Genomic DNA, 19,620 nt, shown 5'->3' on the forward strand with positions numbered 1-19,620 from the left:
TATACATCACGGAGTTCAACCAGCTGTAATTATGTCTAGAGTTACTTACAGCAGAGACTGAACCGAGAAACCGCTATTCGTTTCAATCGTAGGCAACGGAAACGAGATGAGGGGCTTTGCGGTCATTAAACGAGAGGCTGACGTACTCTCCGTGCACAGCCTTGCTGTACATGTAAAGCACGGTGTTTGCCACCACGCTGTAGAGAAGCACCCTCTCTTGGTGGGCTAAGTTAGCATGAAACTTCACAAAATATGGGAAAGATGACCAAAAAATTAAAGGCGAAATGAAAAGTGTTTTTGGGAGATAAGAACATCAATATAGCAAAATGCTCAAATATTTATGGATGTTTTACAAATGAAATGACTCTCGTATTAATAGGATTGTCTACCAAGTCTAGAAGAAGACTAGAGAAAGCTATCAAGGTGGTGAGTTCTTATGAAGGTGTATGTTACTAAGTTCTTAGATGGTTCCATAGTTTGAGTGACGTTTAGGGTCTTCTAAAACTTGTTGGGCAAAACAGTCCATTGGTTTTTACTATCCCGTGGGCTAACCATTCTTCCGAACCTCCATGCTCCCATAGGTCAGACTGTCACGCTCACACAGATATCGAATATTATACGGGTGCGCGACAATCTACTCACTTTCTTTAGTTTTCCTATTTCTAATTTATCTCTTTGCATCCACTTTTTTTTTTCGATTAGGCCTTATTTAAATTGCCTCTTTAAAAAAAGAATTTTAAGAAGAAAAACAAAATAAACAAACATTTTTAAGCTTTTTCTTGGACACCTATTTTTTCCCGATATGGACAACCCACAGCGACCCAAAGCAGAAAAAAACGGGCTTTGATGATTTCATAACAGCTTTGGAAATGGTATGTATGTGCATTTGTGAACAAGATAGTTAATTTACGACCAATAAGGTGACAACTCTGTACTTGTTCCGGATACAAATCCGTTTATTCATTTGGAAGTCTAATCATTCCGTAACGATGTGGAATCCCCTTGGTTATACACGTTAAAAATTTAAGTTTTACAACTGATTTAATTGCCATCCGAAAGTGGGTCCTGCCCCGTTTGATCAAAGCTCCCCCATAACTTGATCGTGCGGAGGCAGCTTGACGCTGCTGAGCGAGAGAGGATGTACCTCAGATTGGATATTCTAATTAGGGATATCGATTTCCTTTATAAACTAAATGTACTGAGATATTTAATTGAACTATCAATTATGAAAACTTGTATTCTCTTTGCTTTTCTCCGCATTTTAGATATTTGCCTGTAGGTAAGTAACACCTATCTAGTTGTCGGAAGTTTAAATTGGATAGTAGAAAACGAGTAGCCCTTGAAAGCCATAAAAAACAAGCCCCTAAGTCTAACTACCCTATCATCATATATAACAAAAACCATTCTCTTAATACAAAATTCAAACCACTCCTCTTCTCTTCTCGTCACTTGCATATGAAATGTTCTAATGAAGCAAATACTTGACACATATCTAAAGCCCTGTTTCCCAAACCGTATAGATATATTCAACCAACTGTACATTATGTCTACAGAGTTACAACAAGCAAACCAAAAGCAGAGACTGACCCGAGAAATCGTTTCAAGCAGCGTAGGCAACGGAAACGAGATGAGGGACTTTGCGGTCATCAAACGGGAGGCTGACATACTCAGCCGCGAACTCCTCGGCGATCTCCGCAACAAGCTCTCCGTGCACGGCCTTGCAGTACATGTAAAGCACGGCGTTCGCCGCCACGCTGTAGAGAAGCACGACCGTCAAGAAAGCCGAAGCCACCGCGACGAGAAACACCAACTCCAGACTCTCCCAACCCCGCCTGAACTCGCCGGCGCTGGCGAGGGTGACGGCGACCCACGCGATGGCGGCGGCGGAGAGGCCGAGAAACGCCAGAAGCGAGGCGGCGAGGCCCCGCATTCCTTTTAGCAATCCGGCGCTGCGTCGGAGGGCAGAGAATCCCCAGTCGGACTCGGCGGCGACTATGGCCGGGAAGAGAGCCCAGTTGAGGTGAAGGAAGGTGAGGGCGGCGAGGAGGGCGAAGAGAAGGAGGGAGAGAGGGGCGAGGAAGAGAGGGGAGGAGTAATCGACTCGGATGGTGAGGAGGTTGGCGGAGAGGAGAGCGAGGAAGAGGGTCAGGGCGGCGAGGAAGGCGAAGGCGGCGGCGATGAGGAACACGACGAGGGAGGTGGCGAGGAGAGGGAGGAACGCCGCGGCGGAGGAGCGGAGCGCGGGGAGGAGGCGGACTGGGCGGCCGTAGAAGCCGCGGAGGACGCTGGAGGTGATTGAGGCGGTGGCGAGGAGGGCGAGGAGGGAGAGGAAGACGGCGTAGATAGCGGCGGAGGCGGCGGATGGGAGGGAATCTCCGGCGGATATTCCGGCGAGGGAGGGGAGGACGGTGAAGGAGAAGGAGATGGGGAGGAGGAAGAGGAGGGAGAGGGCGAGGAAGTGGCGAGAGTGGGCGTTGATTATGCGCTTCGATTGCGATAGGACGGAGAGGAGGCTCAGGGACGGCGGTTGTTGTTGGGTTGTCGCCGCCATGGATGGAGGGTGGCGGAGGAAATCGAGATTTTGGGGGAAAACGGGTGAGAAAGAATATGGGGACCGGGTTTTGGTCTTATTGACGAGTCTCTCTCACTTCAATTTATCAAAATAATATTTTTTATAAAATTTATCATTTTCTCTGATATTATACTGAATAAATAAAATAAAGTTCCATGTATTTAGAGCTGGGCCGATCATGTTGCAAAAAAATTACAATAACAACATTAATAATTTAATATAATCTCAAAAGCCAATAACAACATTAATACCTTCATCTATCCTCACTTATTCTGCGATTATTCAAATTACCATTTCATTCATTTTTTAACAATTTATAAATTGGTTAACCTTTTGCGTGTTGTTTATAAAAAAAAAATATAACTACTCATCTCAATGCTTAGTTGGTTCAAGATCGCAACTTCAACAACTTCAACGATAGAGAATCTGATGAATAAGGCGACTTATCTCAAATCACTTATGCTTCGACTTTAAAGATCAATCTTTTCAATTTTTGACGATCACAAACTCAAATTCTTCTCATAGTTTGAGCACCTTAACAAACGTCTTCTCATAACAATTTTTTGTCTTTCTCAACTTATTGACAGTGTAGAAGCACATTGATTTAGCATTTGATCGCTTAATCTCGAGTTCTTGCAATGGCTCAAGCTTGATCGATTAATTGTTAGATTGACTTTTTCATCATTTATGAATTCATGCTAGATCATCTCACTCACTTTGTTCAAGCATCAGATATCTAGTCTACGTTGAACACTAATTCACTACTACGACTTCAAAAACCCAAGCACTTCAAATTGGTTTACAACTCTCATTGTTGATGATTAGCCGATTCTCTCAACTTGCTCAACTTGAGTGTAAAATAATTGGAGATGATGAGCTATACCATAAATTATTTGTGGTCTTGAGGAATACAAGTTTGTAGTTATAAATTTCACATTGATGCATGCTATTTATTTATCATGAAGTTCAAATCATATGCTTTAATCACTAGATGGGGCTCTAGCTGCACAAGTCTTGGCTTAGTCATCCATAATTCACTTTGCCAACGTCACTTATGCCATAGTTGTGGGTTGTGGACATGGAAGACATATTTATGTAAGAGGAAACAATGTAATTTTTTTTAACTTGTTGGCTAAGTTGGTCACAACACCATCAACTGTTGTCACTGTGTTGTTGATTTATTTTTTACAGCAACTTTGTCTTGGTAAAATGGCTTGCAACATAGTCCAAGATATGTTGAGATATCTTGGCCGCTATGTGCAAAATTTGTATTTGGCAAGTTTCGTGTTTCGCCATATGATTATAAGTGGAAGACCTTCTACACATATTTGTTTTTGCGTGAATGAGTGACAAAACTATAATTCCACATCCAGAGATGTTGACTATTATAAAAGAAAGTTTATGCTTTTAGTGGTTTTTGACGCATTCATTCACACCAAGGATTCGAATACCGTTACCGATGCCGTACCAAGACTCAGATTTTGCTTGGTTATCGGTACCGGGGTATTTCAGGAAAACTTAGGGTAAACTGTATCGATGAACTTACCATTACCGATGTGGTTTACCAGTAAATACTAGACTTACCGAGCGGGTATCCATTGAACAAATAAATATAAAATGTCATACATACCATATTCTTAAAATGAAAATAGTTTACAATATCTTCATTACATAATCAATATAAAATAGTTCAACAAAAACCTAATGAAAATAGTTCAACACAAACTTAATTAAAATACTTCAACAATCTACCAAATATCATAGTTCAAGTATTCAACAAAAACAACCAATAAAATAACTACTCCGGCAATTCCCATGGCTAGTGGTCATATAAAAATCATACCAACTCAAAAAATGAGCATATGCAGTTTGCTACTTTTCAAAATGGTAGTCCTATTCCTATTGAGTCATACCAGTAGAGAAAGAGTATGCAGGATAACCTTGTTGCGGTGGGACTGGGGTAATATCAGGAGGTGGTGGCGGTGGTGGACAATATTGATTGATGTGGTAAGAGGAAGATCCTTCATATTACGGGTACGGGCCCGTTTCTTGAGGAGTAAGTGGCACCGATCCGAAGTTGTTCGACAAGTCATCAACGTCATTGCTAGACATAAATGGCATAACATCATTCATATCTCCGTCCAGACCGATGTATCTATATGATCATCCATATCCTCCATGTTCCATCTCCCGAGGCTGATATTTTCTTACCGCACGAACAAAAGATATGGAAGCAATTGTTATAGGGAAAAATTTAGATCAACATCTTCTCAACAAGGTCGATACCATAATTCTCACCGGTCTCAATTTTAACTCCACCACATTAAACACCGACTACACAGTGTATGTGCGTAAAACTATATAGTTTTCGTACTTTAACTATCATTCATTTACTACCTATTCGATATAAGGAGAATGACTAAATTGATTGATGATTATTTTGTTTGCATATTTATTTTTCTTATGCATAATTTCAAAGAATAAAAGAGTGATCATGGTGTCTATGAACGAGCTTGCAATTTATATGTCAACATGCACGAGGGCAAACTCCCATACTCATTGCTTTTAAGTCCTCTTGTCATGTATACTTTTTACAATTGTCCTACTCATCACGCAGTCATTGTCTTCTCAACTCACTAGATTGATAAAAAAAAAAAAAAAAAAAAAGTATTGTTATTCATAGAAACAAAACGCAGTCCTTCTTTGTCGTATTTATTTGCGTGGCGGTTAGTGATATTTGGGCGCTTCTACATGATTTTTTTTTATATTAGGAAATTTCATCGACTATAATTTTATGATAAAAAAATGCGAGTTGGAATAGATTGATTGGTTATGCATGGCTTCGTATTTGGGATCGGTGCATTAACAGTCTTATTTTTCTGATAGCTATTTAATATGACTTGAAAGGTCATACTTTCATTAGAAAGGCATTGCCTTCAAGTCCATCACGTAACCAACCCGGGAATTCGGGTTCCGGGAGAGACAGAGGAATCTCAACCCCATGACTGATGGGTGTCGTTTCTTATTGAAGACACTAATTTGTTTGTGCATAAAATTGTAAAAATGGCATTAACTATTTTTACTTTGAAAATTGCAGGCTTTTATGTCTTTATTACTTTTTTATTCTCATAAATGACTCGCATTTATACATAATTACACTAGAAATGGACATAGGTTTGAAAATATATGAATTAAGGCATAAATACAGCTCTAAAAATTGGACAAATGTGTCCATTTTCCCATAAAATAGGACTAGGAACTAGACAAATAAACTATATATATATATATATAACGTAGATAATAAAAAGAACCTTTTTCCCACTTTCATCCATAGGTCATCACGTGGCGGCTCTTTTTTCATAAATAATAAAGAGAATTTTTCTCTCACTTTCATCCAAAATCCGTCACGTGACTTCGCCAGACGGCGACACACGCTTTTTTTTCTCCCTCTCTACACGCTATTTCTACTCTCTTTCTCACTCATTTTTTTTTCTTTCTCTTCTCTCTTTTGTCTTCTTTCTCTTTCCAACGCACACAAGCGCGTATATTCAACTAGTGTATATATATATATATATATATATATATATATATATATATATATATATATATATATGTCTTGTACTCCAATCTAATTCATTTATTACAATTAGATATTAATGAATCTGTGTTTTTTTTGTTTGGCTCCCTACCACTATATGTATACTCAACCCCATTTGCCCGCTCATTACGTAACTACTCAAAATACCAATTGATTATCAATAACTTAATCATAGAAAGAAACAATGTGGTTTTCCATGGTAGTATGGCTTTGAAATATCCGGACTATGAATGCACAAAGAAATACATTTTGTCATGTTGAATTAACGACACGACATATATTGGTATATGGCCCCCTTCTACTATTATATATAACTACCGGCCTTCATAATCAATAAATAAAGAATTAATGACATTTTTGGCTCCTCGTCTTGGACCTTTTAACACCTTGGTCTCTGATTAAAAAAACTTACAGTCTTGGCCCATTATGACCAGACAATTTTCATATTTGGTACTTCTGTTAATTATTCTGTCAAAATTGACGGATACTCATCACATGCAAATCACGTCTGCGAATTTTTATTGTTTGCTTGAATTTTTATTGTCTTCTTCTTCCCGACCTCGAAGTCATCATCAACCTCTCTCTCGCTCTCATCTCCTTCCTCAGCCTCCCACAGTGTCGCCGCGAGCTTTCTCGCCGAGACCGGACCCGAGATTTTGGCGAGGCGTAGCTGTATTTGACCGGAGATTACAGTTTCGAGTACGCTCGGACATTGTGTTTATCATTGCAAAACTTTACCCAAATTCAAACTATATAAACATATTCCATCCAAATATTAAGCATCGCCTCTCTTTGTCAAATCTGGGTAGTTATTATTACCTTTTTATATTTGAATTTTCTTTCCCCTTTTTGTACAAAGAAAAAGCACACATTTACTGTTTTTATTTTATTTTATTTGGGTGTTCAAAAGGGCTTGAAGAACAACTCATTCTCGGCAAGGTATTATTATATATACATATATATTTTTTTTTCATTTCCTTTTTTAAGAAGAAGAAGCAAAACCCAGTCCTTGACAAGGACACCAAATTCTATTTCATTTTTTTTAAATTTTTTTCTTCAGCTTTGGAATAGTGAGGCGTCATTAAAGCGAGAATGAGGGTTGGAAGAAGAGGAAAGGTTAAGTTCAGCAAACTGTACGCTTTTCGGTGTGGCAAAGCTTCTTTCAGAGACGACCATTCTCGGATCAGAGGGCCGGGATTTTCGCGGGTTGTTTACGCCAACGACCCAGATTGCTTCGAGGCCGGGGTCCGGAGCTACGTGGACAACTATGTCGGCACGAGAAAGTACACTCTCGCCACTTTCGTGCCAAAGTCGAGAGTGGCTGTTCATCATCGGCTTCTTCGTCCTCTTCGATCGTCCAGAACTACAGATTCAAGCGAGCGATTCTCGTCGGGAAGAGAGTCGGATCCGGTACGCCCGTGCCTACTTGGAGGCTCGTGAGCTCGCGATCCCCTGCATCGGCGAGGTTCCGGACCGTCGCCGAGTCTCAAAAGCACGCACCACCGTCGCACGCCGCAGCCGAAGGCGGAGCCAAAATCTCTGGTCCGGTCTCGGCGAGAAAGCTCGCGGCGACACTGTGGGAGGCTGAGGAAGGAGATGAGAGCGAGAGAGAGGTTGATGATGACTTCGAGGTCAAATGGATTTTTTTTCCTGCGAAGAATTTTATCAGACGAAAATGGGGAAGAAGAAGACAAAAAAAATTCAAGTAAACAATAAAAATTCCCACACGTGACTTGCATGTGATGAGTATCCGCCAATTTTGACAGAATAATTAACAGAAGTACCAAATATAAAAATTGTCTGGTCATAATGGGCTGAGACTGTAAATTTTTTTAATCAGGGACCAAGATGTTAAAGATGTCCAAAACGAGGGGCCAAAAATGTCATTAATTCATAAATAAAATATTCAAAATACAAATTGAATATTAATAAATTAATCACCGAAAGAAAAAAAAAAAAAAAAGTGGCAGTGATTAAAGATGTTTTTCCTTGATATTGTGGGCTTGAAATCATGTCTATTAACGCATTAAAATTTTGACGATTATACACATTAAAAGACAAATAAAAACGGTTGCCCTATTTTTTTTTTAGGGATAAAAATTAGATCCATTAGATAAATAGTCATATTTACGGTTTGACATTATCATTAAATGACCAACATTTTGTAAATCTTAAATAAATAACCGCTTTCATATATTTACAAACGTAAATCTTAAGTAAATAGTAATTTCCATTTATTATGCCATATCATCTTTATGGTTATTTACCTAAGATTTACGAAACTTTGGCTATATAACGATTTCAAACGTTTTAGTTTGCTATTTACCCTTTTTTTATTAAAATGTATGTCCCAATTTAAATTTTAATTTTAAAATATATGCCCATTTTTAATATAAAATTTTATGTAAAAATAAAACATTACAAAGAAAAATATGAAAAGATATATAAGCATATCATTTTAGAAGTAGTGGCAATTAATGTTATTTTTCACATTTAAAAGGCACTATGAGTTGTTGTACGCAAGGATTAAAATCTCGCATCTCGCAGTCGTACCGCACTTTTAATTTTGGAGGTATTTCGTCTCATACCGTGGTATCCCGTGGTATTTGATGAACGTTCGGAGTATCTCGTACCGTGTGGTAAACAGGATTTCGCGGGATATATCGCCTAAAAAAGGGTATTCTGCGGGGTATTTAAACAACATTTTAATTAAGATTTTGTTTAAATTTAAGATACACAAAAAATTAAATTTTAAAATAAAATTTTCAACATTTCACACATAGAATTCTAAATAGAGTACAAATCAATACACATTTAGATCAAATTAATTACAAATTACATCTTAATCAAGAAAATAAATATTTAAATTCAGATTTAAAAAAAAAACTCATTTCAAAACAACAACATCAACATTAATAACAACATCTAATTATTCAAATAACTACCTAAATTCGGATGATAAAAAAATCCATATAAAATCAAGTGAACAATTACTAAAAAATCAAAATCTATGTTTTCTTATTCGTACATCATAATTTCATTAACAACCATTCAAAAATCAACATTTAAAGTCTAAACTGGACGGAAAATCCATTCAAAAATCAACTAAAAAACATCAAAAATAAGACATGAACACTTACCTAGCGAAAATGGCGGAAAACGGCGAGATTTACGCAAAAATGAACATCCGGCGGACGGTAAATGAAGATCTCGCGCGAGATCAAGGGAGAGCAAGAAATATGGCGAGATTTCGCGAGGTTTAATATATTTCGCGAGATATTCATGTATCCCTCTCGTACTTCTTAAAAACGCGAGATCTCGCGCGAGATACCCCCATCTCGCGCGAGATTTTAATCTTTAGTTGTACGCGGCAATGACTTGGTATTTTGGCTCTCTATAACCACATATATATAAGGTTAGAGATGTGTACATACCAATCAAGTCTAAAATTGGTCTTAAATTGAACGAGATCGTTTTAACTGATTTTCGATTTAAAAAATTGAGACCGAACCAAATTATTTGAGAGCGGTCCGATCTAATTTGGACCGACTGAAAGAGTTTTAAATTTGATTTTTTCTACAAATTTAATAAGTGAATGTTTAAAAAAAATATATCAACATAATTATTCTATTAATTAAGATGTTCAAACTAAATAAATAGTTTTACATATAGAATTATAGAACAACATTAAAAATAAAAATAAAAAAATAAAAAATTTCAAAGTACTTGATCGATCCAATCTAATGTAAACTGTGGTTTTATTATTTAACATCGGGCTAGATCGTTCTAAAAAGCTAGACTGGACCAGATAAAAAAATTTAAATCGATCCAAAGATTTTATAACTAGTGATCTACTCCTAGTTATAATTTTTGGATTTTTTTCACACCCATATACAAATTCCACTTGCATGATCAATAAATAAAATGAAAATAACATATATCACGTGAATTTTATTTTATTCAAATGCAGCAAGTGTAACATAACTTTTCAATAATATCATACGTATTCCTGAATTTAATATATTTATTACTTAATTATCTCTTAAAAAAGTTAATGACTCATATAATTCTTTAATGGACAGTGTAGCGAAATAGCCAAAATGAAACTATGAAATTTGTTTTTAGCATATGTTTCACAACTTTTAGGGAAATAGCCAACAGGTTTACGTTACAATAATTAAGATCTGATTTGCCCTTATTTATTAACAAATTCGTTATTTTCCCTCTCCTACTTTTTTCCTACACTTTTTTACATAAAAACTTCAAAAAACCATATCTATCTCATATGAACTCGAAATTGAGTGATTCCAAATCCTACGAATTCGTGACGCCGAGATCTTCAAAAATAGATCCATTGTGTTTGATGAAAAATCATGTTTAATACTATAGATGTAGAAAAATCACGTTACTAACTTAAATATAGAAATAACTGAAATTTTTTGAAATTATCGACATAAATATAATTTTTTGTCAAACACAATAGATCTATTTTTGAAGATCTCGACGCCACGAATTTGTAGGACCTGAAATCACTCAATTTCGTGTTCGCATGAGAAATATACGAATTTTTGAAGTTTTGATGCAAAAAAAAAAAATTTGAAAAAAATAGGAGAGAGAAAGTGACGAATTTGTTAATAAATAAGGGCAAATCGGACCTTAATTATTGTCACATAAGCCATTTGACTATATCCCTAAAAATTTTCAAACATAGGCTAGATCCAAAATCACATGTTTAAAGTGGCCTAATTAGTTACAAATATCTTCTTTAATCTACTTTTTCGTGTATTTTTTTCTTAGCATATTTTAAAATCAATCCTAGTACACAAAAATCCTTCCCCCTTTACTCCATTTCTTCTATTCTTGTTTTAACTCCTAATAAATCATATTTTTCTTAGTCATTAAAATATTTTAAGAGAGAATTAATTAATAAATATATATATATAAAATATATATACATATATATAAACTACGGATATAGTATTTGACTTATATATTCTTTCATGAAAAGATTATTAAAAATACATGTTGTTTATCAATAAATTAAGGGCAGTGTGGCAAAATAGCCAAAATAAAACTATGAAATTTGTTTTTATCTTACGTTTCACAATTTTTAGCTAACAGGTTTATGTGACAATAATTAATGTATGATTTGCCTTTATTTATTAATAAATTCGTCATTTTATATATCCTACTTTTTTCCTATACTTTTTTTTAAATAAAAACTTCAAAAAACCATATATATCTCATATGAACTCGAAATTGAGTGATTCCAAATCCTACGGATTCGTGACGCCGAGATCTTCAAAAATAGATCCATTGTGTTTGATGAAAAATCATGTTTAATACCATAGATGTAGAAAAATCACGTTACTACCTTAAATATGGAAATAACTGAATTTTTTTTGAAATTATCAAAAAAAAAAAAAGGAAACATAAATATGATGCATTAAACATAATTTTTCATCAAACACAATAGGTCTATCTTTGAAGATATCGGCGCCACGAATTTGTAGGATCTGAAATCACTCAATTTCGAGTTCGTATGAGAAATTTACGAATTTTTGAAGTTTTGATGCAAAAAAAAAATATTTGAAAAAAATATGAGAGAGAAAGTGACGAATTTGTTAATAAATAAGAGTAAATTAGAACTTAATTATTTCCACATAAAACATTTGACTATATCTCTTAAAATTGTCAAATGTAGGTTAGATCCAAAATCACATGTTTAAAGTGGCTTACTTAGTTATAAATCTCATAAATAAATTAATTTTAGAAAGAAACAATGTGGCCATAATTTAAGGTGTTTTTTAGTTTGGCATTGAAATCTTGACTATCTATTCTAAAGTATAAACCGATCTTCAGACAGTGGTCAAACTCGTTTGGTCAGTCAGTGCTCACAAATTAAATACACCGACAATTTTAATTCAGAAATTATAAAAGAATTAGCCCTAATTACCATTTACTGAAGAAATCGTACACAAAGGATGGCCGAGATCCTAATCGTCCACTGGTGTCCGAATCAGATACTCTTAGCCGTCAGATAAAGAAATCCATCCAAATTAAAATAATAATAATAATAATAATGAAAAACAGTAAATAATTTTTTTTTTAATTTCTGTTGCCTCCTCAATTTCCGCTCTCTATTCAGTTCTCACTTCTCACACACCGCCATGGAAGCTCGAAAGAAAACCATCCTCAACAACCAAAGACGCACGTGACTCATCCGAGTTCCCAGCGAAACGCTCCGATTCCGAGCCGCCATTTATGCCCGCTTTTCTGAGCCTTTTCACGCACCGCACTGCGTCGATTCCGTGACAGCCATGGCTTACCGCTTCTTCTTCTTCCTATGAGCCGTTTCGAATATACTTGATTCAAGCGTTACATTCTTCATCATTCGATAAGAACCGATTGAAAGAAGAAAAAAAAATGGAGACATCGGATACGGATTCCACGAGAATGTTGAGGCTTGATCACCTGAGGAGAGAGGGGCTAGGGTTCGAGCTCGAGCCTTACGATCACACACACGGCGGTACGAGAAGCAAGGAGTTTCGCTCGATGAACGCTCTTGAGATCCTGAGAGAGACGGTCCGAATCCTCCGCTACAACGCGACGGCGTTCATGGCTGTCACGGCGCTCCTGATCTGTCCAGTCTCCGCCGTGGTACTCTCAAACGTCCTCGTCGATCAATCTCTCGTCCGAAGACTATCGATTCGACTGTCTCTGATCGCGAGATCGATCGGACTTCCTCTAATCCCCTTCGTCAGACAATCCTGCCAGCGATTCGCGGAGATGTCGATTTCGTCGGCGATGTGTTTCCCTCTCTACGCAACGCTCTCTCTCGTTGCCAAGTCCGCCGTGGTCCACGCCGTCGATTGCAGCTACTCAAGAAAGCAATTCGACTCCTCGAAATTCTCCGCCATGGCAACCAAGATCTGGAAGAGAGTCTTGTCAACCTATCTCTGTTCCTCAATGGTGATCGTAGGCGTTCTGACACTGTTCTTCCTAGCTTTGGCCGTCATAACCAACGCCATGGCTTCCCTCGGGGCGAGAGAGGACTGGATCGTCTACGCCGCAATAGCTGCGGGGCTGGGATTCTCTGCGGCGTTCGCTAACGCTGTGGTAGTGTGTAGCGTAGCGGTGGTGATATCGGTTCTGGAAGAGGTTTCGGGGCCCGAGGCGGTGGTGAGGTCGGGGGTGATCATCCGTGGGCAGACTCACGTGGGACTGCTCATCTTCTTGGGGTCCACGATCGGGACTGCGTTCGTGGAGGGCTTGTTTCAGCACAGGGTCAAGACTCTGAGCTACGGCGACGGCTCGTCGAGGCTTTGGGAAGGACCGCTTCTTGTCCTGATGAACTCGTTTCTCGTTCTCATCGATTCGATGATGAGCGCCGTGTTCTATTTCAGCTGTAGGTCGTCGTCGAGCTCAGACACCAGGCCGATTTTCGAGGTTGTGGTTGTCAGCGACAGCGAAGAAGCTCAATCCGAAACCGCTCGATGACCAAGTAATCTTTTTTTTTTTTTTTTTGCTGTAGAGGTTGAGAAGAGATCTTACTCAGGTTACATTGTTGGTGGGTTTGGTTTCAAGAGTTGGTTGAAGTCTGTGATTCCATTTTAGGTTCGGGTTGGATTCTTTTTTGTATACAACGCAAAAACCAGCAATGATAAAATGCCAGTTTACTACTTTCTTTTGTGAAGTTTTTGCTTAGCACTATCACTCTGGTTCGGTATTAGCTTTCTTGGTTCAAGAGCGATTTAGAGAGTTAATAGATTGGGGTTCGAAGCAATGGCTTTTCAAGGTCACTATATTTTTAGAGCACTGATGTCTTCTTCTTTAATTGAAGCTCTATGAACACAGTCATATATTGAGAAGAGAGTTGTCCTGAGATGAGATTAGCAGAGGAACAAATGTCATTTTAATTTTATCACATCCCTTTTGGTCCGCCGGGTAAGAGATCGTTTATCTGTCAATGTGGCTCTGAATAAGGGAATTGAAGGAGGTCATATAGGTATGCTCATCCCATAACGCTAAAAGAAAAGACTGATCTTTCCAGTTCTGCTCTTATCGAAACAAAGATTTAAACATCGTCAGTTAAGACGCCAAGATTTGTCTTGCGCTTGAAAGGAACTCTTCTACACGTCTTATTTAAGATTAAACCCCAAGCCTCGTGTCACCCAATCTATTTAAAAATGCTAACTTGCAAAAAATTGCATTAAAAAAAGAGCTTATCGACTCTTCTATTACCGATTGAGACTTGGTTGAAATCGTTACACTATTGGGACTTAGGACTCGAATGATTGAATTTGAGATGCCGTGATATTCCGGTGAAAACTCAATGGAAAGCTATGCGTTTCGAAAGTGTTATTTCGTTTTCTCGTAATCTTTCGGCATTAAGCAAAACCGTCTTCGGAAACTCTTACAAAATGTCGCTAGTTCTTTTTTTAGAACAAAAATTTCGTCGAAAAACGGTAAAAACTTCTGAATTTGATAAGACTTTCGTCTGTAATGAAATCCTTTACACTAAATTCAGAATAGATATATATAGATAAACTAATGATGATAATAATTTACTAGACTAATCAATAGAAAATACACTCCAATTATTGTTATTATTTTATTATTATTATTATTATTATTATTATTATTATTATTATTATTATTATTATTATTATTATTCATACGGACTGGAATGACACCGAAATTCTAGTTCCTTTTGGTCGCCAAGTAGCTGCTGAAGGCTTCCTTCCGTCCGTTATGGCCGGCAGAAGAAACGACTTCCGTACGTGCAACGAAAGACGATGGAATGGCACGGAACTCCTTTCTAGTGCCTTCCGCTCGTCATGCATCTTCTATTTTTTTTTAAATTCTGGACGTTGGATTTCTGGCTGTCCAACAACCACAAATGAGTCAGATTGAGTAAGTGAACGTTGGAAATCAGCCAACGGCCAGAAATTGTAATGGTGCCTCATTGTATTTTTTATTTAATTTTTAACCCATTTTTTCATTCTTCTATAAATATTACCCTCATTAATAACATTTATTCACACCTCACAATACAATCTTATCATACTCTCTTCTGTTATACTCAAAATCTCATAAAATCTTCTCAAATACTCATGTATATTATATATTTTTCATATGTATTTTTCATAAATATTTTTCATATGTATTTTTCCTATATAATTTTCAAATATATTTTTAGTATATAGTTTTAATTTTTAAAAAATGTCTGAATCTCATCATCGAAGCTCTTCTCGTCGAAGTTCCTCATGAGCACGTTCTTCAAACAAACCACCAACCGAAGATTCAAAACCAACTCATGAGTCTCCCGTGAATCAATACCCTAAAAATTGGCTCGGTTTATCGCAATTTCCGAATTACGAAGATACCGAGTACAACCCAACCCAAGTACCATCAACTTCTTACGTACCTCCAAGTTACCATCAAACCGAAAGCCAATTCGACCCAATATCTCCATATGTTCTGAATAATCCACCACCATATTATCCATATACCTATTATATACAACCTCAACATCCATCACAACCTTATTAACCACAATAACAACTTTATTATTCTCAACCTCAACCACAATATCAAGATCAATACCAAGTGTACCAAGAGCAATTACAAAATTATGAAAATCAAATCGACAAAGAGGATGAGGAGGAGGAACATTCACCGTCACCACCACAACCGCCACCACCACCACATGTTTATTTGTGAAAATCGGACGTCGGAGCTAGGAGTTACGACCGTTTAATAAACGGTGTGCAGCGAGAAGAAATTAGGCGCGTCGCGCCAACAAAAAAATCACCGTTTTCGCCTTTAGAGTCTTACGCGCGGACCGCACGAAGCCGAAAAAATGGACTGTGCACTGCGCGATCCTGAAATCAGCATTTTCCAATTTGCGTTTCTTAGTGAATTTTGGCCATTGGATCAAAATGAAAGGTCAAGATGGCTCCGAATTAGACCTAAAACCTTTAAAACACTGTTGTATTCAGATAAAAAGGGGGATCATCTCATTTTTTTAGGGAGAGCTTTTCTTTTCTCTTCATTTTTTTTCCTTAGAGTTTCTCTTGGTTTTGCTTTGGAGATCATCGGAGTGCCATCTCACCGGAATTCGTCAAGCCACCACCACCATAGTTTTATCTTCTTCCTCTATCTCTTGAACTCCATTTATTTACGAAGATTATGTTGGCTTCATTGTTCTTGTTTTATGTTTGCTTTGTTCTTCGTATCAACATGAACTAAGCCTCCATGGGGCTATGGTGTAGCGAGTTCTTGACGGTTATGGATTCCTAATGCTAGATTGATTTTATTGTTGTTGTTCTTGTCATGTTGCTTAGTTCAAATCCATGCTTAATGCCTTGTATGAGATTAGCTACCTTATGCATGCTATGTGTTCGATCTAATGCTTGAGAAAGATTAGGTTGTTGTGCTTTTGATTTGGATTACTAAAATACATTCCTAGGCTAGAGACAACTAAGCTGTTTTAGACTCGTGTGTGTATTCTTGTTGTGAATGCTTGCCGTGCTTTTTAGGAGTTGAGATCGAGAGATAAAACTCTGGCATTGGGTTTAGGTTGCTAGAAACTCGAGAGAGATTTAGTGATACGATTAGCGTGAGTACGAGTAGTAATATATGAACAACACTAATCGTGCGTAATTTCCGTGAATTCGAACCGTAGATTGAACTCGTGAAACCATAGTCCTCCGTCATCATAATCGTAAAACCTCTCTTTAGTTTTGTTATTTATTTTATTTACTTGTTAGATAATTTTGTGACAAACCTTCTATCATTATTTTTGGGTTCTCATTCAAACTTGTGAATTTTGAATCTTCAATTTAGCTAGTCCTCGTGGGATCGACTCGCACTTGTGAATTATTACTATTGCGACCACGTGCACTTGCGTGTGCGAGAATTTTTGCAACAGGAGGCCCGCCACACCTAAAATAAATCGAGATCTAAGAGGTGGAAATACTTTGATGAAACCGGTGAAGGGGAGGATAAAGCGGGAAAATATGGAAAATAGTGAAATCTGGCAACAACAAACATGACGCTTCATCGTTAATATACCACTATAAGAAAGTGCATTTCATCCGAAGTTCACCAGGTAACTTCTCACGATCTCGTCGAGTTTAGGAGAGGACTTGTTAATTACATTGTTTCTACAGACCAATCATTTAGTCATGTAGAATCCGAGTGATTTCTTAGATTCATATATTATTTAGTCTCTGGTATTCAAATGATTAAGATGACTCAATTACGAAGAGACATACTTAAATTTTTTTGCGAAGAAACTAAAAAAAAGTCATATTTGTGTCATGATCGTTTAGTGTAGCTTTAACCTCAGACATATGGTCAGGCAATAGTAAGATGGATTTCATGAGTGTGGTAGTTCACAACATAGATGAATCGTGGAATTTATGCAAAAGAATCATAGCTTTTAGGATAATTGAGGGAGGCCACACGGCTGATAGCACCCTACAAATACTACTTCGAGTGATGGAAGAGCGGCGTATACGTGATAGAATAATATCCATAACTTTAGACAATGCCACAAGTAACAACGTCATGGTTACAGGCTTAAGACGAGAGATACCTTGTGAGGACAACCTTCTACATCAAAGGTGTGCAACCCATATTATAAAAACTCATAGTCAAAGCCGGTTGCGAAACCTATGACCCGTGACTCTATGACCCGTGAATTGCCAAAATTAGGGACGACATTGTCTGGGTCAATAGTTCCAACCCTAGAGTAGATGAGTTGAAGAGACGTTTTTTTTACTAAATGGCCTAAATGAGAGAACTTTCCATCTTGACAATAGAATTAGGTTGAAATCAACATACTTAATGTTAAGGAACTTCTTTTCTCCGGGTTATTACGAGGCCATAGTACAATTTGTCAACCATACGGGTAAAGTATGACAAATATTACGAGGCCATAGTACAATTTGTCAACCACACGGACGACATTGCTATGGCTAAAGTTTTTTGTGGGTTCCTTCACCTTTTCTATGATGAAACTTCTGCATTATCTGCTGTGTATACACCTACTTCGCATTTAGCAATTCATAGCATAGCAAAAACAATACAACATCTTCATGATGTGAACTATTTTCCACTTTTTCAATCATGCATTGTAGCCATGAAAGAAAAGTATGACAAATATTGGGGTCCATTCTATACAGCTTTGGGTGCATTTTAAACCCACGAATCAAATTTGAAGAATATAGGGACTTTTTGCAATATTCAGTGGATATGACTCGTGAAAATTACATTTTAAGCGATCACGTCAGAGTCATGGAAGGTTTTTATTCTCTTTTCAGGACTTATCAATCAATGATTGAACCACAACCCGAGCCGAGTCCACAAGCACATGCATGTTTCAACAACTATATCAACATGTACGAGGTGTGCATAGATCTCCAAGTCCATTGACATCATCCTCAAGAACATCTCAAGATTTGGCCAGCAACGAGGAGGTAGCACTATACAACACGTCTCGGTTTGTTTCCATGCAACAAGATACACTTGACGTCCTAGCATGGTGAAGGCAATGCGAAAACATGTTCCCATTTTGTCAAGAATAGCTCGTGACGTACTCTCGATACATGTCTCGACTGTTTCACCCGGGGCCGTATTCAGTAGCTCCGGTCGCATTATCGATGTAGTCTAGCTCCTGAAATGATGGAGGAATTAAATGTTGGAAAATATTGGCTACTACATGATAGATGAGCTCAAGAGACGTTTGTTAACTTCGATCTCGCGGATTATTTCGATTTCGATCTTTCAAGTTTGAACATTGAAGATTAAATTTATATTTGTAACTTTGAATAATTATGAGTATAAATAAAGGTATTCTTTCCTCTCCGACCCTGGGAGAGGTTTTAAGGAGGCTGTTTTAAATACATCATTTTTTATTTCTCACTTTTACATTTTAGTCCTTATTTTAAAAATACTACATTTTAATCTTTTGAAATTGTATTGATTTTAATTATTTCTTTAATTTATGGAAGTGGAAATTTCCGCCAATGGAATGAAAATTTTGGTATAATTGTCAGTGGAATTCCGGTCAACACTGGAAAGAATAATTTCTCCCGGTCAAAACTGAAATTCCTTGTTCGCCTATAGTTAGGGCCGGCTTTGGGTGTCTAACCGGATGTGTTTGTTTACTTATGTTCTTTGTGCTTGTCCTCACTTTTTTTCTCGATTTGAGAGGATTTCATCAAGAATAAAACAGAAAAGAAATGTCGACGCCAAAGTGGTATCAAATTAAGAAGTCTAAGCCTGATTTGACAATGATTCAATGTCTCGAGGATTCGATTCGATGCAGGAATGGGACATAACTTGAGTGAAATGATCTAAAAAGCTTATGATGCTAGGAGAGCCTCGACTTCAATGGAGGGGCATAAAGGTGGAAAAAATACCAGCTTCCGCCTCTGGG

The 19,620-nt window shown here is 37.3% G+C and overlaps 2 protein-coding genes across 2 annotated transcripts; one reads left to right on the forward strand and one right to left on the reverse strand.

Moving 5' to 3' along the window:
• Positions 1–1,189: 1,189 nt before the first annotated feature.
• LOC149402931 (uncharacterized) lies at positions 1,190–2,658 on the reverse strand. The gene has a single exon (XM_089608720.1). The coding sequence runs from the start codon at positions 2,549–2,551 to the stop codon at positions 1,601–1,603; it is 951 nt and encodes a 316-aa protein (XP_089464846.1). The 5' UTR covers positions 2,552–2,658; the 3' UTR covers positions 1,190–1,600.
• A 9,636-nt stretch (positions 2,659–12,294) lies between these two features.
• LOC149402932 (uncharacterized) lies at positions 12,295–14,076 on the forward strand. Its single transcript, XM_089608211.1, has one exon. It carries the CDS (start codon positions 12,597–12,599, stop codon positions 13,668–13,670), a length of 1,074 nt encoding a protein of 357 aa, XP_089464337.1. The 5' UTR covers positions 12,295–12,596; the 3' UTR covers positions 13,671–14,076.
• Positions 14,077–19,620: the final 5,544 nt, after the last annotated feature.

The sequence above is a fragment of the Urtica dioica genome, chromosome 3 (genome assembly GCF_054948205.1).
Source record: "Urtica dioica subsp. dioica isolate 48M chromosome 3, U.dioica_male_clone48M_v1_H2, whole genome shotgun sequence".
Taxonomy (NCBI): Eukaryota; Viridiplantae; Streptophyta; class Magnoliopsida; order Rosales; family Urticaceae; genus Urtica; species Urtica dioica.